Source organism: Bombyx mori, chromosome 22 (assembly GCF_030269925.1).
Source record: "Bombyx mori chromosome 22, ASM3026992v2".
NCBI classification, from domain to species: domain Eukaryota; kingdom Metazoa; phylum Arthropoda; class Insecta; order Lepidoptera; family Bombycidae; genus Bombyx; species Bombyx mori.
The window spans coordinates 5,683,067-5,710,953 of record NC_085128.1 but is presented as its reverse complement, the minus strand read 5'-3'; the positions used below and the strand labels follow the sequence as shown (position 1 = coordinate 5,710,953).

Below are 27,887 nucleotides of genomic sequence, written 5' to 3'. Positions count from 1 at the left end.
GTTAAAATTAGAGTGTCCTGTTAAAAAAATATTAAGTGGACAGGGACAACCCTGTATTTGGATTCGCGAGAATAGTACATCTTCTATTAGCTACCACCTTATGATGGAAAATCTTTGATATGATTTATATTTCCTTTAACGATGTATCATACTATATTAATCAAAGGAAAATGAATGATTTAAGAATGCTTTACAGCACGAGAATTATACATTAATAGTAAATTGAAATTTGCAAAGATTGCACAATATGCAAGCACGGATTCGAATAACCGGCTATACTTCTCAATGAGATTGGTTCGACTTAATATTATTTGTTTAATGCTAATCTGCTATTTTGTATCAATTTATCAATACTGTTTAAAGTATTTCTTTCATAATACCAAACTTTTTGGTATTCGTTCCAATAAAAATAAATACCTATCTCTATTGAGCAGTTTCATTCAATCGCTAAACATAAAGACAATCTTGGAAGGTATCGTCTTCTGATAAAGTTAATTACAAGAATTTTTCAATAAACCAACATAAAAATAGAGTAAGAACGCCACCGATTCCACCATCCATCACACGCGGCTCGCGCGCGTCGACTGAACGCACACCACGAAACGCCCGCCCAAAAAGTGAACAAGAAAATTTGAAAAGAGAACACTCCCATTGCGAGTCCGCCTACCGAGAATCCGACCAATGAGCGGCCGAGCCGGTCTGGTCGCGCCGAGCCGGCCCGAGGCGGGCCGATCTCGCGCGCTCACAACAAAAACTCACACGACTAGTTTAGTGTCGGGTTGCGTCCCAACCGCGTCGGATCACGTGTAGCGACGCACTTACACTTGCGCTTGCGCTTTCCACATTATTATTGTTATCAACGCTTAGTATACACGTACTGTTTGATCGTACTGTGATCTGTGATACAATTTAGTATTTTTAACGTTTAGTTTTCAACATTAAAATGGACACGCAAACGGAATGGAGCTGATGATAGAATTGTGTTATTATCCGTCAGTATTAACAGTGATAAATAGTGATAGTGATCGACATTGTGATACACAGATTTCGAGGACAATCAAGGTATCGATAGCTTTTATTCTCTTTGTGTATCCGATTTTTTTCTCTATAGAACATGCGTTAAAAATGCAAGTCTGATGCATATGAAAATTGAATCCATAATCAGCCTTTAAATTAATGTTAATGATTATTTTAATATTCAATTAGTGAAGCAAAATACGCTGTCCAATGTTTTAATTTGATTTACGAGCGAACATATAACTCTCCGGCCCGCGCGGAGGTTTCTTAGTACTGTATTTGTGATAGATTAGCTCAAAACTTGTACTTTGATCGATACATAAAATCGATTTCTCAAAATTTCAAAGAAAATATATTCGAATTATAATTATATGCGAATTTTACGTTTGTTTGATATCAATAAAAATGTCCAGACACAGTTTTGTTTCGGTTTATGGGCTTAGTTATTGAGAGGACATATCCGACGGCACACAACATCGGACGCGTGCCGTTCGGACTACGACTATATATGTATATCTGCATCTGCTATAAAAATAAAATAACACAATTTTTATGTTTGTTGATTCAAACAATTTATCAAACAAAAATCATAAATGAATCGGTAAGCTAATGAAATTCAAAACGTCTCGTCGAAATTTTAATGTTCGATTATAATTTTTTTTTCGATTCCGATAAATCAATATCGCGAATAACTCTTTCGTTTTTATTAAAAGTTGTACATATAATTAATGTGTGAAATAGGTTATATATAAAAAAAAATATGTTTCATATTTAAGATCTTATCACGGTGTAAAAGACATAAACGGGTTTAGATAACCTTATTTAATGATGATTGAAATATTTGTAGGCAATTTTTACTGATAAATATTAATTTATTAATAACTTATTGAGTATTATTGTATCTAAAAATGTATTGTTACGAATATACTGTTGCAAATAATTTAGAGTTTAAGTCTTTAGAACAACAAAATAATTTGGACGTTGTTTATGGCAATGATAAAAAATACATCTTACTTAAAATGTAAACTCTTGAGCCTTAAAATATATAGGTAATCAGCTTATTTTTATACAGAACAAGTTTCTCGTAAGAGCAGCTTTAAGCTGTCAAAACAATGTGCATTTAGATTTTTGTCTAGTTTCGCAACCGCCCAAATAGATTAAAAGATAAATATTTAAATGTACGATTGTATTCAAATGTTCTTATATATCGGATGATAAATTCTGGGATGCATTTCTAAAAGCATTATATGCTCTATATGAAAAACCTTTGACTTCAGTTGTAGCTAACAACATCAGTAATGTCTGTTACGTATTTTAAATTTATTCTTTGTTTGAATTTCGAATTCGTTCGAGCCGACCAATCACTGTCAATATTACCTCCTTTCGTTTTCAAAATATTCGTCGGCAGTTTTTGGCGGTAGGCGGCCATGATGCACGTTCGAAATTTGAATGCGGACCGAGATGCGCAAACGATTCTATCGATAAAACAAATACAATAAACTTTAGTATGTGTGTTTAATCGTTTCCGGTTCGGCTTATGTGCGTTCCATCCTGCCTCTTGTTTACAATTAATACATATTTATAATGAATTAACATAATCCATGTTTTCGAAGACAGCACCGTCGATTTTAAAGTTACAACCGCTTCTGATTAATTCGTTAGTCTACATTCTTAAGTAATTCGCTTTTTTTTGTTTGTTTAACGACCGTCTGGTGTAGTGGTAAGTGACATGGTCACTACACAAGGGGGTCGCGGGTTCGAATCCCGCCAAGGGAAGATATTTGTATGATAAATATAAATGTCTTTCCAGGGTTATGGATGTATATTAAATATATGTATGTGTATAATAAGAATCTTATATTTATTTCCGTTATTTGGTACCTGTAACACAAGTTCTTTACGAACTTATCACGGGGCCAGTTAACGTAGCTTGATTTTTAGTAAATATTTATATTTATTTATTTATTTGTGTCAATATATTCATACAAAGAAGCAGCATTCATAAATATTGAGTTTTATTGTAAGATGTTTATTTATATAGGTTAATCTATTAGAGTATAATTACCTTATAAAGTCTCATAATTATATACAAATTGCATGCAATTTATAAATATTTATATGTAGATATGCCCGTTTCTTGATCTCTGGGGTTTGACTGTAAGCAAGAAATGTATTCTAATTAGTTTCTATCAAATACTATCCGATTGATTTTATCTTAATAATGACGTATGGAAATTCGGAATTTGGTACATTATTTTGATTTTAGATTTAAACTCGAATATTTTAGATTATCACGTAAATGTTTAATAATAATAATAATAATTAGGATTTGAGATTAATGAACTTTGTGTAAAACAATTTCGGTTGCTATCTAATTCTGCTGGTATGGATTGTATATTATTATGCGCTTATGTATAAAGGAAGTACATTATATTATGTAGTTTTAAACAAATTTAGTTAATCGGGTTAAGGTACGAGCATAATCTACAATAATATAAGTTGAACTTAATTAAAGTCGGCCAAGTACGAAATTAGGCCTATGTAGTCGAAAACTGACCCAAATAAACACTCATCAATTTATTTAGAATTCTATTTTCGAAATACTTCGCCATCATTGATTTAGGATTATTTAATAGCTTAACCGCCTAATATTTAAATTGTTTTTTCAATTAGGACCGACAACACAAAACTATCTAAGTGTTTTTTTTATTGCTAGGTGTGTGGACGAGCTCACAGCCCACTTGGTGTTAAGTGGTTACTAGAGCCCATAGAAATCTACGACGTAAATGCGCCACCCACCTTGAGATATAAGTTCTAGGGTCTCAAGTATAGTTACAACGGCTGCTACCCTCTTCAAACCGAAACGCATTACTGGTTCACGGCAAGCCGCTTAAGTACAACTTTATTCGGTAGTACGGTATATTGTGAGCCTTATAATAGTGAGAAGTAAACTAATCTGCTTATTAATGCCGCGAAGAAGTATTCTCCTTTGAACGGTGGAACATTCACTCCCTATACAGTTGAGAGTCTGACCGTATTACTGGTGGTAGGGCGTCTCGTGAGTCCGCACAGGTAGGTACCACCACCCTACCTATTTCTGCCGAGAAGCAATAATGCATTTCGGTTTGAAGGGTGGGGCAGCCGTTGTAACTATACTGACACCTTAGGTAGGCAGCGGCTTGGTTCTGCCCCTGGCATTGCTGAAGTCCATGGGCGACGGTAACCACTCACCATCAGGTGGGCCGTATGCTCGTCTGCTTTCAAGGGCAATTAAAAAAAAACCTTAGAACTTATATTTCAAGGTGGGTGGCGCATTGTAGATGTCTATGGGTTCCAATAACTACTTAATCGCTTAACACCAGGTGGACTGTGAGCTCGTACACCAATCTAAGCAATAAAAATAAAAAATAAAAAGTATTGCCCTGGGTAGGTTATCCCGGTAGCCGCTAATCTTCTAATCTTCTCCCCATTAGACGGTGAGCTTCTCTGAGAATTTTTTTTGATGATCCATTTTACGTAATTGAACGTCATTTTACAATTATAGACTGAGCTTCGATAGTGCGAGTAGATTCATTTGCCATGTTATCTGATGTTGAAAAGTTATTCCCAGTAAACAATTAATTAGCAAGGATCTATCGGGCTTTTCGAGTGCTTTAAAGTTTTCGTGGTCATGTATGACTGCAAGGACGACGTGAACAAAGAGTAAGGTTAATTTTAATTAATAAAATCGAGGAAAATACTGAAGTATTAATTATTAACCTTTATCTTTTAAAAGGTTATTAGTTTGACACAACATTATAATCCTAAACAAGCTTCTAAAAATGATTCATCTATTAGAACCATACTAAAAATAATATCGTATAATTTATATTTGATTTTACATTTGAAAGTTTTTATTTAAGGCCATAAGATGTTCTTAAAGCGATTGTCCTAATTGGGAGCCTCCGTTATCTCAAAAGAGCTGATAAAACCATGTGTCGTATTAATTAGTTTATCTTAAAGTCGCTTGTGTAATTACCGCTTTTATTGGTTCCTTTAAAAAAAACGACAAACAGCTTTTTCTCACGGCCCGATTTGTGATTTTCGTAACATCGAGTAAAATTATTTTAATAATCCATTAAACCAGAGACCTTTCGTTGATAAAGAAACGTTAAAATTCAAATACCTACGCGTGTCTTTAAAAAATAATCATTTTAAATTATTAGATTATTCGGTGTCAAAAAAAAATGTTTTACAAAATTGTTGAAGACTTAACCATTTGTCTTCGTTAAAATAATATAACGTATTGAAATATGATAAGTCAATAACAATTTATACGCGACCCGAAATTCGGAGTGTAGCGTTAACACTTAAATATATTATTATATTTAATCGAGAAAAAAAAAAACCCATCTATGTACCTATAATCGTTTAGTGAAAGTAATATTCAAAATATTTAAATTTATAAAATAAAATGGTATATTTTTATGTAGTTACAGATCATCAGTGGTTGAACAAGTTTTAATAGGTACTGTTTGAAAACTATGTAACTTGACACCGCGTGTCAGGGCAGTGAAATCGCTCAATTAATTTAAAAACGTGTATTATCAGATATAAAAATCAAATTAAACATTTTTATTGCGAATTAAATGTACTTAGAATTGTTTAGCGAGATTTACAAGCATGTAATTTACGTAACATACGTAAACAATATTAGCATACCCGAGTTTTTATTATAAAAACACTTTTTTACATATTGACGCTTGAAAGGCAAACGTGACTAAGCGACAATGCGTGAACTTTACAGTAGACTAATTTAAAGTTGAAATACCTGAAAACAAAATTTATTTTAATGAATCTAGTTGTAATAGAATCTAGCTAGTAGCTGTAGGATTGAAATGATTATAATAGACCTAGAAATATTTTTTTTTGCGTATCGAATATGGTTATTGCCTATCATTAATGTATAAAGCAGTTATTGTCGCTTAATCACGTTTGCCTTACAAGCGTCGAATTATAAAAAAGGTTTTTTGTACCAAAAGATAACGAAAGCAAACATTCGGTGCTGGAGTTGGAATAAAGCTAATATCCTGTTGCGCTAAGTAGTGAATACCAAACTAAGCGAAAAGGGTTTTTGAGTGCAGTTTCAAAATTTAATATCCATAATGATTAAGAAATGGTTAGTCCTTCAAATGACGTAAGGACAATTCGGATTTTTTTACGAGAATTCCAAAAAAAATACTAAAATAGGGATAACATGAAAAGTCGTCAAGTAATTGATACTATTACTAACAGTAGGCTATTTGGTCAATATTACGTATAAGTTTTAACTTTTTCAAATTGTTCGTATTTTATTGAGTATTTTTTCTTTGATTCTCCTCCAATATCGATTCAGAATGTACACATGTACATTGCTACAATCGATTCCAATTCACCCAATAATATTTATAGAGTCGTAGATCATAAGGCGTCGGGCGTGAAAACACAATGTTTATCATTTATATCGATTTATTTTCAAATATCGATTATTTATAACGCGTCGTTGCACTACCGCGCGCGATTTTACAAACGATATTACTCGATAGGCCTACGTCGACATATCGATGTTTGATATTGATTTCATTGTGGCCAATCGGATGATTGGTGTTGGGTAAACAAGTCTGGTAACTAGCTTTCGACTACTGAATAGCTTAAAACAAAGATTTATAATTTAATTACTGACCGTCAGTTGGAATTTAAATTGTCAACAAATATAACCTAACATTTCTAGGATTGGTTTATTAAAAAATGAACTTATCCGATAAATATATTATAATATATTTGCAATCGCTTACAAAATCAAACACACGGATATCTATGTATCTAATCGTAATTTGGTAAGAATGATACGCGGGCATAGACATTTACCGCATTTTCTTCAAACCTTATTTGTAGTACCATATAATATATGTTTGGAGAGTGTTTTTTTATCATATTAGGTAATTTTTGCGAGGTGGTTCGATTAAACTTTAAGACACATTAATTCAATATAAAATAGAGTACAAAATATAGTATTGCGTATTAAAATTAAATTTAGTTTTTCTTTGATTATAGGTACGTGTCGTAAGTGTTTATTTAATGCATTTTATATGTCGTTAGATAAAACTTAAAAAAGTTATACACATAGAACCATTATGAGATCGCTATCTTTTGATAATGTAAATTTAAGCGGGAATATTTCTATCGATAAGCCGAAAAAAATATTATGAAACACATATATTTTCAATCAAATAGTTTTAGAGGAAACATCTGTCCGTATTTTGTTATCTTAAAGCTCAACTACTTTATCTGTTTTTTTTTTCAAATTTGTCATAAAATATTATTAATAGATGCACGCAATACGTTTAGAATTTTTGAAAGGTTTTCGAAAAAATGATTCAGGAATATACCTTTTTTTTAAATTGCTTAGATGGGTGGACGAGCTCACAGCCCACCTGGTGTTAAGTGGTTACTGGAGCCCATAGACATCTACAACGTAAATGCGCCACCCATCTTGAGATATAAGTTCTAAGATCTCAGTATTGTTACAACGGCTGCCCCGCCCTTCAAACCGAAGCGCATTACTGCTTCACGGCAGAAATAGGCGGGGTGGTGATACCTACCCGCGCGGACTCCCAAGAGGTCCTACCACCAGTATGGTGTATACCTTATGAAATTTTTCGTATTCAGAGACACGGTTCCTTTTAACGGTAAATATTAATTAAGAATTTCAATTAGGTATATTAATGTATATTATGGAATTAAAATTAGTCTCCAGGAAACCAATAAGCCTTGAAAGCTGCGAATTAGTAAAAAACAAAGATTATTTTGTTTTGTGGCCACCGCCGCGCCGCTTATCGCCCGCTTATCATACGACATTACGAGGAAATCATTCGAAATCAACGTAATTTGTGATAAAGCGTTCGATTTCTTTAAGTTTATCTACAAATCCGTTTTTTCAGTCGATTGCCAGATAGCGGTGTCGTCGGTTGTGATAGATCACAGAGACTGTACTGGTTTCATCACTATATTATCACGAGATCATCACGCAGGAGATTTCGTATTATTATCGTCTGGTGAGGTTTCTTTTTTTTAAATTATGTTAGACTAATGTTTATTAGGTTTTTTTTTGTTGTTTTCTTTCGATGTACGTGGTCATTAGTATTTCGTTTGTTTGTTGAGATTTTTTTCGTATCGTGTGTACGTTCGAAGGTCACAGCACCACCTAGCCAACGGCAAGAGGTGGATGAGGAGAGCCGAAGACCGGGTTCAATGGTGTGGTTTAGAAGAGGCCTATGTTCAGCAGGGGACGACTGGGGACTGATGATGACGACGTGTATGCGTTAGATGTATTGTACCATAGAACTAAGACGTATAGCTTTTACTTATAGCGGTAGGCAGCGGCTTGGCTCTGCCCCTGGCATTGGTGGTAAACACTCCCCATCAGATGGGCCTTACGCTCGTCCGTCTACAATGGCGTCAATTTTATAATTTCTAAACTTAAATATGAGCCGTTGCTTCGGATATCTATTATTAATTTGTACCGTATATTTTTATATTGTAATTATACATTCCGCGTATGTGAAAATGAATTTGCAGTATTGCCTTTATTAGCTCAATGCAAAGGTGATCACGTCCTTACGGATCCATCAGATCCAATAATTTTTGCATTAGACGCCTCAACCCTAACGCTAAGAGCAAGCAGGCTTAGGGATATCGCGTACTCGTTGAACTCGACAAAGACTTCGACATGCAACCTAACCCAACCAGCCCGCAGAGGTTCTCACCGGACCTTCTCAGCGGGTCGCGGCTCTGATTTGTAGATTCATTCGCGAAGCAGTTGTTCTTGAGTTCAGCTGTTAGCAAATCCTACCCCTCCTGGCTGAGCCTTTGTTCGCCCACCTATCTTGGTGAAACCGGAAAGGCCTCTGGGCTCTGGTAATTCCTCATTCATAAAAAAAGTAAAGGCGATGTTTCGTACTGGTTACTTCTTTAGTCCTCTACAAATATCAATAAAATTTCCTTTGACCCTTTTTTAGCTAAAATCCCGGCATTTGTTATATAATCACCTACGTCATTACTGTAGCAATGTCAGGGACACAATAACTCTGCACCAGAAGTTATTTTTTAAGCTTTAAAGACGAATATATTCCAACAATCGGGAAAAATTTAGAAAGACGATAGATATTTTTGTCTCTATTTAATTATTTTGCTATGATTAAGGTAGAACTATAGTGACAGGTCACACAAGTCTATTTCTATGACAGTTAACTACACACATTGATATTAAAGATCAGTGTCCTTAAGCTCCAATAGACCGGTGATGACATGTGAATCGCAAAATTTCAAAAATATTTCGTCCGAGTGCGATGAGTTTTCTTATGGCTGTTATCAGTAGTTCAAAAATAGCCCAGTGGGTTTCTCGCCGGATCTTCTCAGTGGGTCGCGACTCCGATCCGGTAGTGTAATAGATTCTGCGAAGTTCTGCTCTTGCTAGAGCTAGTATTGGCAAATTTTCTCAGGTTGAGCCCATGAGCTCACCTACCCGCTCATAGATTACCAGCGAATAGATACGGAAAAAAAGTAACAGAAATATGGTTGGCTCAGAACTTTCCGTATGTAATACAAATATACTTAGTACTGCCTATATATAAATGGCGAGCGAGCCTTTATTAAATCTGCGTGTTTCATTTAGGCATTTATTTTACTGGTGGTAGGACCTCTTCTGAGTCCGCTCTGCCTATTTCTGCCGTGTAGCAGTAATGCGTTTCGGTTTGAAGGGTGGGGCAGCCGTTGTAACTATACTGAGACCTTAGAACTTATATCTCAAGGTGGGTGGCGCATTTACGTTGTAGATGTCTACGGGCTCCGGTAACCACTTAACACCAGGTGGGCTGTGAGCTCGTCCACCCATCTAAGCAATAAAAAAACAAAATTAAGCGACGCTAACCACGAAGCATGATCGGGCTTCAGTACTTGATGTAAAAATTTCTTAGTACAAATTTACTACGTGCCAGTGATAAGAGCACACGTGCTTTAATATCGTTTGACGCATTTTTGCCGATACCGGTCACAAGTGTGTTTGCGTCAAGCAAGACGCAAACGGGCCTTTATCTAATTGTGTTGCAGTCACTCCTGTGAGACGTGTTTTTAACACTCGCTTATTAGCTCCGTATGTGTTTTTTTATGTAATGGAACCTTCGAATGTCATTTTACATCGATTTCAAAGAAGTCCGTTAGTGAAAATTTACACACGCATCAAAGGCCGAAGAAAATACAATGATTTTTGTTATTTTGCTATAACTAGAGGTCCCGCAGTGGTCGAAATTCCACTATAATTTATTGGAATTGTAAGTTTGTACACTATTATGATTGTATTTTATACTTCTATAATCACAAATATCGCCAAGACTATACTATAAAAATATTAACAAAGACAAACCATATTCTATTCTCAATTTGACAACAGACGTCATAAACAAAAGTTTGACAATAAATAGTATGCATGCGTGTGGACGTCAAATACAGGGTATCTAGTGTGTGTAATGTTTTCTTTATTGATTTAATGTATCTTTTATGCATTATTTAAAAAAAAATATTAGCATTGTGCACTTCTTCTCTATATTCTCTATAAGTGTGGAAAATTTTATACTCCTCCGTCCGCGCAATTTTCGTAAAAAGGAATACAAAGTTTTTGCTTCACGTATTAATATATAGATATCCAGACCGGCATCAACTGGATAAGAAAATTTGAAATTAACTGCCAATTCGTTTCGGTATTTGAGCATGTTTTGTTAGTTTTCAAACTACATGTACTTATTATATTTGATACTTTATGGTGCTTAGGAATCAACGCAGGCAGCGGCTTCGCTCTGCCCATGGCATTGCTGAAGTCCATGGGCGACGGTAACCACTCACCATTAGGTGGGCCGTATGCTCGTCTGCCTACGAAGGCATTAAAAAACAATTGCTCTCTTTTACTCAAAACTGCTCTGATAATGGACAACTGCAGATGGGACAGAAAATTTTAAAGGTCAAGATAGACATTTCGTGTACTTCTGTTCCCTTCTCTGAATGTATTTCTTTAGATTATTGAGAATTGTATCTTTCTTACCATGAAAATGTCATGTCACTTTTAAAGTACATAATATAGGGCATTTAGTATTATAACATTTAGATTCAATTAAATTTAAGGAACCAAGAATTTATGGAATGAATTTTACATGTCGCTTTTTTTTCGTTTTAAGGCAACGAATTGTTCGATATCTTAATAAATGAGTAAATTTCGCAATGTTTTAAAAGATTGCTTTGTAGTGGCGTACAGGTAACAAAATTTCGTTGCCAAAGTAGGTATAATTTAGAACATTGCAACTATTTGGACAGTGATGAGTTCGCAGACCATCTGATGAACAGGTTATTAGAGACCACATACTATGTATCCACAGGTCGATATCACAATATGCTACGGTTGCATTCACATACCTTTAAATTACCATCGAAACTTAGATTCTCTAAAGTCTTATTTACTTACGGCAGTAAACATATAATACCTATGTAATTAAATGGCAGGCATAAAACTGTACATATTTCTAATTAAATCTCAAAATTCGAATAATTTTAAAAGTTCATAAACAAATAATTCCACAGATAACAAAAAAAATCAAATGTTGTCCATAAAGAGACTAAGTCCCGATTAATCGATGATGATAGATAATCGATATTATCTTTACGACAACATCGAATTTACCTGCTATCTTATCAAAATTTTATAATTAATTGATTCTCGATAAAACTTGGCAACACACTAGCATATCAACAGTTTAATTATAAAAAATAATCACCTTCAAAGTGATTCTAGGATTTTTTATTTAATACTTTAATTCAATATTGACTTGATAACGCAATAATTTGTTCATCTATAGTAAAATTGTAAAGTTTTATTTTTGTTTTCCATTCTTTTTCATTAGTACTTTCATTATCATTACAATATTATTCAGACATCTTTACAACTAGTAACAAAACTAAAATGGTTTCGTTAGCAGATCTAAATTAAGCGTTATAGGTATAACAGTGTTCGACATTGATAGGTAGGTACTAAATTAAATACAGATGCAACATTTATATTCTATGGACATACAGTTTCACACAGACGAGTGACCAACAATGAAGTCTTATTCAAATTATTTTAAATGTAATTTGTATTTGGTAACAAATAGGTACGCACACACACGGATTTCAATGCATTTAAATTTACTTCAGTGTTTTTTTGCATAATTTGAGAACGACTAGACCGATTGGGATATTTTTAAGCTATGAAGAACTTCATAGACCGAAGAAGTTATATAGAAAACGACAAAATTTGAATAAATGTACGGAAAATTGTAATAATTGTTTTGTAACAAAGCAAAAATATTTATCTACATTCCTTCTAACATCAAGTATGTATTTATTATTAACATATCTTAAATTAAAATATGCATCGATTTTTGTTTGTTTGCTTCGAATTGTGTTTGGAAGGTTTTCATTAACAATGTATTTTTGTAACGTTGCAACAAAAACGTGGTTAGCCACATTTAATAAAAAAAAAAAAACAGCAAAAAGGTCACGATTCGTGTTTCTTTTGATCCTTGGCTCCAAAATCACTAAATATATTATTTTTGTTTGTTAAAAGACATCGCTCGAATATATAAAATTGAATGAAAATTTGTGTTCTAAAACTTGAATAAGCGAATTAAAATTATGTTTTATATTAGTATACAAATAGTATAAGACTGATTTATTTGGAGCGCCGCCATTGAAAATAGATATATAAACTTATATTCGGCTTGTTCAATATAACCATAGTTCATTGATGAGACAAGAATCTAGTTTTTTACGACATCTTTGATTGCGTTTACGCAAACAATCGTAGCTACTAACTATAGATTTAAGGCACAGATATGTTAGCGGTTTTAGTAGTAATAAAAATCACGGTTCCCGTCGACTAAGAACATTTAATGCGCAGTTATCGCACATAGCGGCGGAGTCGAGTGTTGTTCGCGCCCTATCAGCTAATCAAATTGGGAGCGTATCGATATCGCGGACGTCTCTGATAACGCAACGCTATTATCTTAATTGATTGTCTCTTTTTTTGACAAAGTAGCGGCAAAATTTCTTTGATGTATCGTAACCTAATGTGACAATAGTTGAGAAACAGCTACCGTATCTATACCGTATCTGTACTAATATATAAATTTACAGTGGTTTTTACGGATGTTCCGTTATAACTACTGAACCATGCATCCGATTAACTTGAAACTTGGTATCCATGTAGAAAATACATGTACTTAATGGATAGGCTAATATTTATATGAGTGTTGGACTCCCTACACCAGTTGCGGGGGCGTTAATGATGAGAATGTTTGTTGGGGTGTAAAATAATAATGTTAATTTTAAATTCCCAGCGAAGCGGACGAGTACCTAGTACCTAATATGTATTGTTTAAATCAGTTAACTTGTTTAAAATTAATTAGTTACTCTGATGTTTTTATTGCAGGTACGAACAATATGAACTCGCTTCGTAGTACAAAAGCAACGTGAGGCTGGTTTGAAAGTAAATCCGTGCAACATGCTAAGACTGAGCTCGATCGCTTTCGTCTAGTGATTGAGCGAACCCGGACTGAACTATTGACTGCTGGAGATGCGGATAGGAGAGTGGACTTACAGTGCGTGTGTATAAAAGCGATGCATGGTGTGTGAGATCGGTGCCGCGGTCATGGACATGAGCGGAGAGGGCGGCGGCGCGGGGGCGAGCGCGCTGCAGCAGCGGTGGTACGAGAGCCGCCTTAACGGCAGCCCTGCCGCCGGCGACGTCAACGCGGAGACCAATGGAGACGGCTTCTTCCATTCTCCGCTCGAAGGGGGCCACCATAGCCGCGCCCGCTACTACCATCAGCAGATGCACGCCCCCTACTCGGCCGCTGTCGGTTCGCATGGTAAGCTCTTATCATTTTATTACCTAAATCCCTTTTCACAGGATGTGTTTAATTGCCTAATAATTCATGTACGTTTAAGATACGCCATTTTAATTAAAAAAATCCAAGAAATGGATGTCATAACAATTAAGTATTTCAAATGAACCCCTAATTCCAAGACAGAAACTGTCAGAATTAAGCAAATCGGTCCCACCGACGGTAGGCAGGCCGGTCGGCCCGCGTTATCGCACATCAGGCGATATCTCTCCAAAAACTCCACAATTAATTCAACGGACCTAACCAGTCAAAATCGCCATTCTGTAAGGTGACAGCTTAGGTAAACACGATCTAAAATGGGCCTCGCTCGTAAAAGAAAAAAAAAATGATTCCATACTTTTTGTTTTTTCTTTTGAGGTTTAAATTTTATGGCCGCCATAAAGTTTTCCGTGGAGACAGGTGGCTCTTCTTTATATTTTAACTACTCGCCGGGGTGCGTACAAAAGTTCGTCTACAGCGAGGCCTTTAGGGACTAGATTGGCATGTGGTCGATGCGAGGACGATTAATATTTATTTAGCGGTCCGTCGGTAGTGATGCGACACTTAAGAAACTGTGTCATTTCTCGGAATCGGAACCGGGAATTGATTTCGTCGCGTTCACAGCAGTTATGTGTTGTAGTTTATGCGGGGGACGAGTCCGGACCGGGCCCGGCGACGCTTTGGCCTTTCGATATGTTTGTAAAGCAACTCTGTTATCGTGTCCGGTCGATTCTCGATGCGGCTTCTTGTTGCCCTGATTGTATCTGAAACCGGTAAATTCGTCAGCTCGACAAACGCCGTCCTTTCGATTAGTTTACTTAGGCATCTACATATAAAATTATGTGAAACATTGATTACTGAATAATAAATTTAAAATGTTGGTAATGTAATATCTTTGATCTTAATTTTGGTGCCGTGTTTTTTTTGTTGAAAGCGCATTCTTTTCTTGATGTTGTGTATGACTTTTCAGTAATCTAGATTAACCATTTTCGGGTAATCTGATGAGATAAGGCATTGACAAGTTCAAATGACAGGAGTTACATTCATTTCTACTTTGATTTCGCTGTGGACATGAGGAGTTATGACTGATTACGTATTAAACTTGAAGAACCGGTTTTCTATATATTAGAAATTGTTGACATAGAACGTTCGGTCACTAAGTTAATTAAATAGACGATACAATAAGCATCTTTAGCTTATTGTTTTGTGTAAATCAATATTATTATTTTTTCCAAATCTTATGTTTTATTTGAAATAATTTTGTGAAGAATCATCTCATTAGAGAGGATATTTTTAAGAAGTGAAACAAAGTTTTCCAAGTTTAACTGAAAATTTTTTTTTGTGCCAACTATATCTTAATGACTTCATATTATAATACTCAAAAAGACCAATTATTATAAAAAAAAAGTTAAAATTAACAGATATTTTCCTTCCTTTCTTCTTGTTTGGACTTTTTGGTCCCCAATGTCCGCCATAGTTTGGGACCTGGGCGTTGAAACGAGTATAAGTTTAAAATTAAAATAACTCTGACGCGTTGACTTCAATGTCTTGAAGCTACGTGTCGTTCGAGTGTGAACCGATCACGGGTTACATTGACAGCTCGGTTGCCATGGCGACGACTGGGTAACGCGACACCGCGGTCCTCCGATTTGACGCGTCCAATTATTTACTACCCGCGTGACGATTGATGTTACTCTTAAAATTATTTATTCATTTACGTATACGAATCGGCTTTCGTCGTCGTTATCATGTCTCTCGTGTACGTGATTCATTACAATTACTAACTTGAGAAGTTAACGTTACCTACACGACTTTTTTCTTCGGGCATTTATAGAATTTTATAAAATCACCTATTTTTTTAAGTCCACTCTCTTGGACAAAACAAAAATCATCGAACGATCCTACACAAAGACACGTAGGTTCGTAATTATTTTTTCCTAAAGTCTACAGGGTATTGTAAATGTCTTTTTTCAATTACCACATTCTCGGGGTAAATTGAAACTGACAAAACAAGGTAGAGTGAATTCAGCTCATCACTACGCTGTGCACTCCTTGACTGAGCATTCGTTTTGTTAATAACTTCGTATGCTATAAAAGAAAAACTAACTAGACAAAAGTACAGCGTAAATTGGTTTCTATTTCGTTCGTATTAAGGCTGAGATCGTTGTTTATTGTGTACTGCAGGCAAAATTGATTGGCAGTACGTCTGGCTCATCACTACGCAAACTTCGATTTCTTATCCTTTTTGTAAACCGTTTTTAAACACACATTAATCTGTTTTGTTTTCAATGTGAACTGAAGTTGGAATGCTTGATTTTATTAAATATATTTTATTACCTACCTACCAAGTAAATTAATTATCATGTTTAATGATATGACTTTGATACTTTGAGGACTGTTTTTGTTAATTTTTATTTTGACAGCATCAGATGTTGTTGCCTTTTATAAAAGGTGAATTTTCAGAAATTTCCCACGAATATCAGAATATCATTAAGGTATATTAACGTAAGCATTAAAAAAAAAACTGTTAGTTCGTGTCGTTGTATACGCCAAAACTTAACTTTTATTATCGCAAAATGAATACCCCCTGTTGTTTAACTGAAAATAATTATAATCGCTGCACCCATTCGTAACATCCTGTGCATTTATTTTAATTTACCCTTCGGTTTGTACGTGCAACATTGCTCGTTGCGTGTGCGTGAATTTGTACAAGAGTGTGTGGACCACTGAGCTGTGATTGGTGAAAATAATGTACACGGGCGGGGCGTGCGTGTACGCACGACGCGACGTCGCCTCTCACGCACACCGACCGCCTCTGGTATTCGTTGCGATGTTGCCAACAAACGCTAATTATTTTTCCTATTCAATTTGCAATCTCGTGTACATTACGAACAATTGTTTGAACAAATATACGTATGAGGAATATAGGATATTTTAGGAAACATTTAGGGATCTTCCCTTCAAAGTTTCGTTGTTTTTTTAAATACAGTTGCTTGAAAATAGTCGCTTACGTTGATTGTGATTAATAAATATATGAGGAGGAATATAGGAGATATTTAAGGAAACATTTTGGACTTTTTCTTCAAATTTTCCCTTTTTTTTAAATAGAAACGCTTCAAAATATTCATTTACTTTGATTGTGACCGTTAATGAATTCTTAGTGAAATGTTTTTTAATTATTATTTTTTATATATTGGAATCGTTAATATAATTCTGGAATCGTTCGGTTAACGTTAATTATGATGTTGGTCATAAAATTAAGATACAGCTCTGAATGATTGGCATGAATTAATTAATAATCAAATCGCCGTAGGAAACTCAATCCATATTTATTTATCGCGTAGAATTAAATTTATTACCGAATAAAACAAAAAAACTATTTGCTATAAAATTCGGCATTAAAACTGTTGATCTATGTGCCGGACCAAATTTATGCTTAACGGCATTAACAGGTAGGATGTCAGTACTCACCCGTGTAGGCTATAGAATGTTCTAGAACAAGATCATTCATAAAAAAAAAAATTTTTTTTTTGCTTAGATGGGTGTACGACCTGGTGTTAAGTGGTTACTGGAGCCCACAGACATCTACAACGTAAATGCGCCACCCACCTTGAGACATAAGTTCTAAGGTCTCAGTTATAATTACAACGGCTGCCCCACCCTTCAAACCGAAACGCATTACTGCTTCACGGCAGAAATAAGCAGGGTGATGGTACCTACCCGCGCGGACTCTCAAGAGGTCCTACCACCAGTAAAAATATCATAAAAAATATGAATGAATGTCATAAATATGATTTTAATATTAGTGTAGTTACATACAAAAATAATTGTAAATATTGAATACGTAGTGACAGATATAAGATAATCGAAATGTTTGTGCTTAAAAGATACAACTAGGTACGTGAAGCATTGCATTATCTGGGTTTTTTTTAAGATAAATAAAAACTTTGAAAGTAAATCATTATCGGACACTGAAGTTGCAATAATGTTATTAAAGTATTATAAAAAGGAAATAAAATAATGGTATTTCATATAAATACCTAAACATACTAGAACAAGTCGGAAGCCCAGTTTAAAAACAAATAATGACGGAACTATTATATAATTAATTATTTTGTTCTGAATTTGAATCCATCATTAGTGATTTTAAAGTTAGTAGTCAGTTTCGCGGGTCGTAGAAATAATTAAACCTACTTTTACGGTTTAATATTGCGTTGTTTCGAATACTGTACAATTTTCGTGGTCATGGACGACTAAGGTGTCTTTGGTCGCCATTTGAATGATGAAATTTGAAACTATCGTCAAATATTTTACAGTAGGTAAATAAATTAGTAAACAGTAGAATTAATTTTAATTGGATCTCAAAATGAATAATTAATAATGCAAATTTGAGAAATAAATAATAAGAATAGGTTTCAGTTGATACAAAAAAAAAAAAAACACGAAATAGTGGTGCAACACAATTACGAAATATCGATTTTTCACTCGTACAAAATACCTATTCGTTCAGAAACAGCCGCGTTTAGTTTTATTGGCGTACTTTAGCGTAGTTAAAACTTTACCCTCTGGTTATCGATCGCTATTGCCTCGGAGCACGAGAGACCGGTTGACCTAATTACTTAACTTTTTAAATTGCCCATTTGTTCTTTGTCTTATGGACAGTGTTTGTGGTGCATCGAATTTCGAGATAAATGTACTTATATGTAGCATATTTTTGGGTTTTCGTGGTTAATAAACACAATTATGTGGTTTAATCTATCAATTTTAATTGTTATGTTCTCTTACGTCCGACGTGACGAATGCAGTTAACAGTTAGTCAATACACTATACAGTCAGTTGTCAATGACCACGAAAACTGTAAAGCATTCGAAATAATATAATAACAATAAAAATGAAAATTAGTTTTAATAAAACTCATTAGATAAATCTAACAAATCCGGATCAGTAGTCGAATGAGCGAGAATTAGAGTCGTTCACTCCCCTACTTTGGTTCGCATACGAATATGAATATTCAGAGATAATGACGTCACTAGAACGTATGCAGCTTGTATAATGATTGTACATGTTCCCAGCCAGTTTTTGTCCTAATCGTTTATTACTAGGTCCAAGATAATAATAATAAAAAACTGTTCATTCGTGCTCGGTCCACCGCACTCGACGCCGTCCGCTAAATATAATAATAAATTCATTTTGCTTTTTATATCTTTCGCGTGATTAACTTTGATTGATTGTATCCAAATATTGATATTAGATTCTGTAGTCCGGCAGTGCGAGATCGAGATGGAGCTATGCATCCGAATGCACGCCAGAGAGAGACGACTGATAGGTTTTGTGGTCGTTTCTGCTTCTTAATAAATGGTGATTGCGTTGGTTACGAGTTCGGAAGCGTTGCTTAAATAAATAAGTTTTAGCTCTGGCTCGGGGCATGTCGTTATTACTACGAAACAAGTAAACTACGATCGTGTTTGTTTTATTGGATAAAATTTACGAACATGTGTTCGGTGGAGTGAGTTCTGAGGAATAGGTGCTTTAGAGTTAATATCTTCTTTTTCCTTTCTCTCTTGCCCCCAAAGCGCTGATTTCCCCTCCTGTTTCAATGTAAGTTGAGTTTAGACTTTTTTGTCTCCAAGCTTAGGGATGATCTTCCATGGGTTTTTCTTGATACCTGGGCTACAATATCTCCCTTTCCACATGAGGCTCGATAAAGAATTAGTAATAGCACGCAGCGTCTTAGCAACTGATGATCGTGAGCGATGATAAAAATTACCACCACCACTCACTATCTGGTGAGCAGTAGGTTTCTTCATATTCCATTAACCTTCCAATAATCCGACGTAAAATTCTGTATACTGAGCTTTACAATTCCTTCTATTTATACAAAATGTAATAAATATATAAATGAATGTGTTCCTAATTAACACGATGAGTTATATTCTTAAGTAAATTGTTAGGGCCCTCGTTATTTCCGGGCGATTGCCACCTTGAAGGTGATGCGCACCGAACTTGATGGATGGAGGTACCGGAGGCGCAGGCATGCGGCCCAGCCACATGAATTCGTGTGCCCAAAATCAAACTTAACTGTTGCGGTCAGGGAAATCGAGACGACCTTATAGCAAGCGATGAAAGTTGAATTTTCAGAGGTAAAATGTATATTGATAGCAAAATGATTTGTAGGTAGATCAGCGGTTTTGTCACGATTTGTCATACATCGATATGCGGTTACGGACATCCCTAGGTACTGTGCCATCCCGAAACGGAGTTGAAGGTATGACAAAAATGCCATGGGAGAGTTGGTAATGTTTGAACGGGTTTTCGTCTACGCATAAAGCTTTCATAGAACTGTCTCCTGTTTTGTTTTTAATAATTCAAAACACTAAGATACCGCGATGTATAATCTATAATCACAGATCTTAAACATACTATGCATTCGGTTCGTAATTTTCCAACGTTCGATATTCAAATAGAAAGAAAATGAGGAATTTCTCAATTCTGAGTGTAGGTACCTGTTATTACAATAGCTTTTTTAGTTTTGTTTTTTCAAGACTTAGATTAACAGCCTCACATTAAAAGAAAAAGTTACAAGTAATTTTTTTAATCTAATTTAATTTGATTAGGTAAACTTGCAGTAGTGAAATACAAGAAAAAAAACATCAAAAATATGACATGGTCACGGCATGAAAGCTGTAAAATTTTCGAAACGTGAGAAATAATAACATAAAAATACATACCTACTATATTCAAGATCGAACCGTAAAGTACTTTACTTTTTACTTTTACTTTACTTTTACTAATACTCACGAAAACTGAAGAAGATACTCAATCAATAAGTTTTTTGAACGTTCGCAAAGACTTATTACTAAATACTTATTATTATAATACTATTTACTTCTTTACTTATAAGATTTACAAATTCAATCATTTCATCCAACATTGCAAACTCCGAAAACGTATCAACGCCTATCGATACCGAATTGTATTCATTCTGATTTCCCAGAAATGCCTTGAATTTTGCAAATAACCTTCAAATGTTAAATTCAAAGGTATCGTGCTCGAATTTGAAATTGAGACAGGCGGACAACATGGCCGCTGTGTTTGGACTTGAATAATTAAAGCAAGCGTCATTGAATTAAAAATGAAGTTTATGTCATTTAGGATCTTTTTATTTTTATTGCTCAGATCGGTGGACGAGCTCACGGCCCACCTGGTGTCAAGTGGCTACCAGCCCATAGACGTCTACAACGTAAATGCCGCCACCAACCTCGAGACATTAGTTCTTAGTTTTTACAGTACAACGGCTGCTCCATCCTTTAAACTGAAAAGCATTAATGCTTCACGACAGAAATAGGTGATGGTACATATCCTTGCGGACTCACAAGAGGTCCTACCAGCAGTAATTACGCAAATTATAATTTTGCGAATTTGATTTTTATTACACGATATTATTCCTTCACCGTGGAAGTCAATCGTGAACATTTGGCAAGTACGTATTTTATTAGAAAAATTGGTACCGGCTTGCGGGATTCGAACACCGTTGCATCGCTTGGGTGCACCGGGCGTCTTATCTTTAAGGCCACGACGACTTAGATACCTCATTAACATAAAAACGGCCAGACAAAAATAAATTTAAAAAAGTCATGATATTAGTAATAAGGATAATGCTTAAAATAACAATAATTTGCTTTAACGTGTTTTTACAAGATTTTCTATCAACCGTAGCGTAAACGAAAAGTCTAAACTAAATATTTTCATTAGAACCCGCTTTCGTTTAAAAGAGGGCCTCATTCGTTGTGGAAGCCTATTTTCGCAGCACATTACTGAGGATGAATGATTTCCTGGGCCGCCATGATTTATGTCCCACTGTTCTGTGCGGCTACCAACGGCTAGCGACATAGACTCATTACCCACCCGGCTCTAGACTGGACAGTCCTTTGTCCGATGAATGAGTCACATTAGTCTTACATCGCTACTGGAGCGGTTGCACGATCGATAATAATAATAATTTATTTATTTTCTCTTAAAGTTATAGTACAAATACAAATAGAAATTAACCTTATAATTTATTTTGTAAGTCTTTGAAAGAGCGAAGTGTGTACTAGGTTCAAAGACCTGTATTGCTGATCTCCAGGCTCCCTCCTTCTTCAGATAGATTAGGTTAGGTTAAGTCGTGAACAGATGTTGCGGACAAGTGTTGAAAAATCATTATCTTGATATATCACTATGTCGTACTATATTTTATTTTTATTTTTTATTTTCGTTGTGGGCAAACGAGAATATGGCTCATGTGATGGTGATTGGTTAACATCGTTCATTGATGTCAAAAATACTAGGGGTACAGCCGCTGCTTGCCACAAAAATGAATTGTATGAAGATACTTTTTAGGGTCAATGTATCTTACAAATGCTGCCTCTATATTAAGAATTGACTCTATTGTGCATATCAAAGATGGCATGTTTGATATGATATGATGGGAGTGCTTTATATTGAAACATTTCATTTTTATGTGAATTTGATTTTTAGTGCTTAGTTATCAAGTCCAGAGCTAACGGTTAGTGTCGCAGTGGAAGTCACAGTCTCTAACAGATTAGTTATTATTAGCCGTATTATTAATATTAAAATTAGTATAAAACTTATAAACCGATTCATAATTTATATTTATGCTTATATTAAGATAGTTTTCAAAAGGATTTGCTCAAGGATGCTAACAAAATATTGAGTTATTAATAATGTTAAGGGCAATGTTATTAGCAGCTATTAGCATTCGGTTATTAGCAACTTTCGAAATACACCGCCGAAAATGAGTTAATATGTCTTAGTCTTAGTTGTATTTTAGAATAATTACGTTTCACGCCGTTGTAAAGCTTCAAGTAAAAAACGTACCTTCTCCGTATAGTTAATCTTTGACGGTAATGCGAGTCGCTACACGGTCGCTTGCTTTCTTTCTCTCGTAGTCTTATATTCAAATAGAATGAATAAAAAACACAATTTAAATTCGTATTTAAGCGTTGGCATAAATTAAGCACCATATTAATTAAGTAATAAATAAATGCCACTTGCAGTTAGTTTTCTTGTTATGTACGTACGCAGTTTGTGTATAGCGCAAGTGTAATTATAAATAGGCACTTATCAAAGATGGAATATATTTCATAATATATAATATTGTTTCCTTAGTTACTGGAGAAATAGTGTAACCTCAAAACAGTAGGTCGATGTTCAGTGTGAACAATTTAAGTTTAAATATCAGTGACAAATCGAATTCATATTTGTCTGTCGACTGAAAAATTAATTTAATTAACTAACTTAAATTAATTATTTGGAACGCCTTGCGGTGACCGGTAAAGTCGAGGGAAAAAGGCCTAGGGTTAGAGGTCCCAAACAATGGTCGGATCAAATAGCGGAGGAACTGAAAATACCTGTCAGCAACGCACTCCACCAAGCTACAGAACGGGATTGATGGAGACAGCTGGTTGACGGAATCAGACGGAGTCGCAATCCTCAGCAATGAGAGACCGATTGAAGAGAGAGAGAAGTATGTAAAAATCACGATGAAGATAGCTCTATCAGACTGCATCCAACTACGGATAATCTAATATTTTGTAGCTATCAACTTCTATAATATCTCCGGTGAGCACGTCTATTATAACAGAAACATTGGTATGCCATTTGACGAATCCCCCACATGTTAAACTTGTTGCACATAATCAGACCAAGCCCAACAGTTACAAAACCGTGTGAAGACTTCGTGCTATGACTATCTTAGGGATGTTTTTATCCTTGAAAGTTGTCAGTAGTCTCTGGTAACAAAAACTATAAGAATCAATAAAATGAAGATACTAAATGCGAGATTAAACCGTAAAATTAGTTTTAATTATGTCTACGGCTTGCGGTAACCAAAGAAAAGAAATACTACATCGATAAGTTGTCTGAATTATCACAAAATCTATAAGATTCAAATCCATAAATCAAATCATGTTCTTGTAAGATCAGCATTAGCAATAGCGCTAGAAATGTTCACCGCCTTATTTGTTCTTATATTGATTTTGACATATATAATTTATTAAATAAATTTTTTAGATGAATTTGAGCAACCTCTTAGTCGAGTGGTTAGTGAACCTATGAGGCCCGGATTCTAAGTCGAAGTCAGTGTCTTTGAGAAATATATTTTGTGTTTGCTGTTTGAGTGTTGTCCATGATGTAAGAAAAATGCTAGCTCAGGTTCATTGATTTTGATGTTTATAAAAAAGAAATGTCACATACTATCGGTCCGTTTAAACTATTCTAAATATCCAAAATAAACAAAACAAATAACTACCTGATGTATTTTTACGGCAGATATTTGACAACATATCCAAATAAAATCGCTACAATGACTCACAAAGAACGGAAGCTATATACATATTACAAAAAGGTTAATTCTAAGTTGCAAGTAAATAACCTCTTTAATTAATTCAAAGCGAACCCAAGTTTCGAGCGTAAAGGTCGAAATTCTCACACTCACGTGATTGTAAGCTTATAACAACATAGCTAAATATATTCGTGACTGACCCGTTCCGACTATATTAAAGTATAAAACAAGCACAAAGCCAGTTTGTCCAAGTGGCACTAAATAATTTACTTGCGCGTACATATTGGAACTTTAATTTTGTTTCGGTCGGAGACAAGAGGATGCCCGTGAAACTCAAGGGTTTGATCTATAAGACCATAATAAGGTCAGTTCTTATGTATGGCAGCGAAATATGGGTGGCGACCCAACTGAACAAGCATACTATCCAAGTTGTTGAAACGAAGATGATGAGGTGGATGTGCGTGGAATCGCCGACAAGATGCAGGAGAGTAGGCTGAGATGGTATGGTCACGTAAAAAGGAGGCTACTTAATTACTTCGGATATTTGGCACTGTTGCTCGACCTTTCCGGTCGGAGGCCTAAAGGAGGAACCAAGACAAGGTGGAAAATATAGTGCAGATGCTGACAAAAGGGAATGCAATGTTGCTGACGATGATACCGAGGACAAAGTGAAGTGGAGGAGTAGAATAAGGAAAGCTGACCACACCACAGTGTAGGATAAATAGCTAGGCGGAGAGACAGAGAGATAATTTTGTTTTGGTCTGTTATCTGTCCCTACATATCGAAGCTTCAATAGGCAATACCTGTGTTCTCCGTACCTAAATTCGTAAAAACATCGTTCATTGAAAGGGTGAAAACTGTACGAAATCACATAATTTTGGGAATTTTGACAAAATGTAACGAAGTTTGTCTGTAGAGTCCAGTCGGAATTACGATAGCGTAATCGAAAGTTGGAAGTCTTTTGTAATTGAGAAACAAACAAGAGGGGGTTAACTAATCGTGCAATTGCCTTAGAACTTTGTTTTGTATGAAATAAGAGTTATTATTATTTCGATACTTGGACATTTCTACCACATTGATGTCTGTAATTTTAATATCTAAAGAGAGTTTCTGGATTTTAATATCTTCTAAGAAATTTTATTTTAAAAGTTCATTCGTGCCACTCATAATCTGCAAAGTTCAACTAAGCAAATTATTTACTTATTTCACTTATCGGAATGTTAAAACCGTTAATCGTGTAAGAGGTAACCAAGAATTTAAGTAAATATTTTAATTAAAAACTACAAGTAAAGCTACCGGTTATTATTGATATAAATGCAAGTGGTAGCCGACGCTGTGATCTGTCACCTAGTTTAGCCGCGTAACGTAGATTAAAACGTCCGCTAAGTAAGTAATAATGTTACATTTGATTTATTACGTTGGATTGTGATATAGTGTATAGAACTGTCCACGTATCGCTTGTATTGATTATACGGCCATTGATTAGATAAATTATGTGATTTACTAGGTGTTAGGAATGTGTTGAGTATGTCACCTGATTGTTATTATAGTTTTATGAGTTTTTTTTAATGATTCTATTGGCATCTAATTCTTTGAGCGGAGTTGACGCAGTCCAAATAAAAAGTAATGAAAATATAAGTTATGATAGAATAATGGCATGCTTTAATAGACATATTAATGTTATTATAACAAAGTTAAACATCACCAGGACTGTAACAAACTAGTTTGTGTATATGTGTATGTACAGTTATAACAGCTTGGTTATAACGACTAAGAAAATGCTAGCATACCTAGATTTCATATTACGACCACTAAAATAGCCGTATTACACGAGGTTGAAGTAAATAAGCGTTTGAATACTAATATCAAAAATAAATCTAAGACATAATAAAATTAATCTAAATTTAAGGGCTGTAATAAAATCAAACACTAAACATTTCTTATCAGTTCTTTGCGTCAAAGCATACAATAATTACATCACATTACGTCATATTGTATGTAGCTAATTGCTAATGTATGATTAGCTTCTTGTCGATTTTAACCCCAAATTACGACACGCGCTATTAACTCGAGTTCAGCTGTGGTCTCAAGTTAGATTGGGAATTTTAAATTAAGCCGTTTGGTTCGATATTACATTGCATCATCCCCTTCTTCGAAGCGAAGCGCATGATTGTTTTGTGGTAGAAGTAGGTAAGATGGTGTTATGTAACAATACGGACAATTATGCTATCAGGCAATACGCGACGGTGAGTCCACACTGCTCTAAACCATTATTTAAGTTAGGTCCAGAATATTTGTTGTGAATATGATCAAAATCTTTACGTGTCGGTAGATCGACAATGTGGCTGTATCTAGTTGACGTTTCGCAAACGAGTTATATCGTGCGTGAACGGGGACGTATTCAAGAAAATAATTTGTATTTGTTTTTAATTGGTGTACTTTTGAACAAACCAGCTCATAACAAGCAAAGTTTATCGGTGAACCTCATTGAGAGAATCTGAAGAGTGAGGTTAAAATACCAATTAAAACCAATTCCAGCTACAAAAATAAGCTAATTGCTTACACAGTCTTGGCCTAGTGGCCGAAATTCAAGAAAATCCCTGACACCTCAAGATTAGGTATAACATTTTCTCCTTTTTTCTGGTAATATATTTTTTTGGAAAAACCTCTACATTACTTTCATGCTCCTCAAAAATGCGTTCGACTGAGGTACGTCAGAGCTTCTCTGCAAGAAGACAACCAATGCCGGAGCATTATAATATGTAGTTCCAGAGTAGTTATTCATCAGGCTTTGACTCTGGTCCTCTACTATTAGACCTGAAAATAGACTAAACCACCTTAAGTAAACAAAAGCCAGCACCGTGATCCCTATTATAATAATATGTATATCGATCACGTAGTTATCGCAGCCGGATCGTTGGCAGAAATAGAATCAAACCTGACGCTATGAGAGGATAGAAGACGGAGCAAAATCCGTGAACAACCACATATTATTCAGCGATGAACACTAATAAGAATATTTAGCGAGCAGCACAAAAAAAAACCACAATCATGCGGTATAGCGCAGAAGTCTTGAGGAAGGATTACTGCTATTAGATTATAGATAGGCGAAATAATTGACTTATTCTCTTGTAAAGTTGAAATAATGGTTTCAGATTTTTCATTATTAACATTGTTAATAGCTAAAACAAAAAAAAAACATAAAAAACGGTTTACAAACAGATGACAAAAAGGCACTGAAATGCTTTATCTTTGCCTATTTATATTATGTACATTTATTTTTCAATACGTACCTACACTATAACAATTAGGTTATGTTGTTAAGTTCACTGCAGTAAAACATAAAGTTTTACGCGCTCGATAAAGCTCATTAGGAATTAATTCAATAATATTACTTGGTTAATTGATTTTTTAATGTCCGCTTTTATAGTTGTAGAATTATAAACTGAAATACTTTACTTAGAATACTGTTTTCAATGGAATGAAAGCGCAAACAAGTAAAAGGCGTTCCGCTCGCGTAGCTTTTTTGATGTTTTTATAAT

General features: G+C 34.9%; 1 protein-coding gene across 8 annotated transcripts in view; it reads left to right on the top strand.

Annotated features, from left to right (window-relative positions):
* Positions 1-761: 761 nt before the first annotated feature.
* LOC101744528 (GATA-binding factor C) overlaps positions 762-27,887 on the top strand; it is a 119,763-nt gene continuing 92,637 nt past the window's right edge. For 5 of the 8 annotated variants that reach the window (XM_062674885.1, XM_062674884.1, XM_062674883.1 and 2 more), the window contains exons 1-3: positions 768-1,062; positions 7,977-8,090; positions 13,550-13,988. In XM_062674885.1, the coding sequence (XP_062530869.1) occupies positions 13,742-13,988 (247 nt within the window). In that variant the 5' untranslated portion in view covers positions 768-1,062; positions 7,977-8,090; positions 13,550-13,741. Of the gene's footprint in view, positions 1,063-7,976; positions 8,091-13,549; positions 13,989-27,887 lie in introns of all 8 variants that reach the window. The other 3 variants (XM_062674886.1, XM_021351778.3, XM_004931918.5) reach the window with 2 other exon arrangements.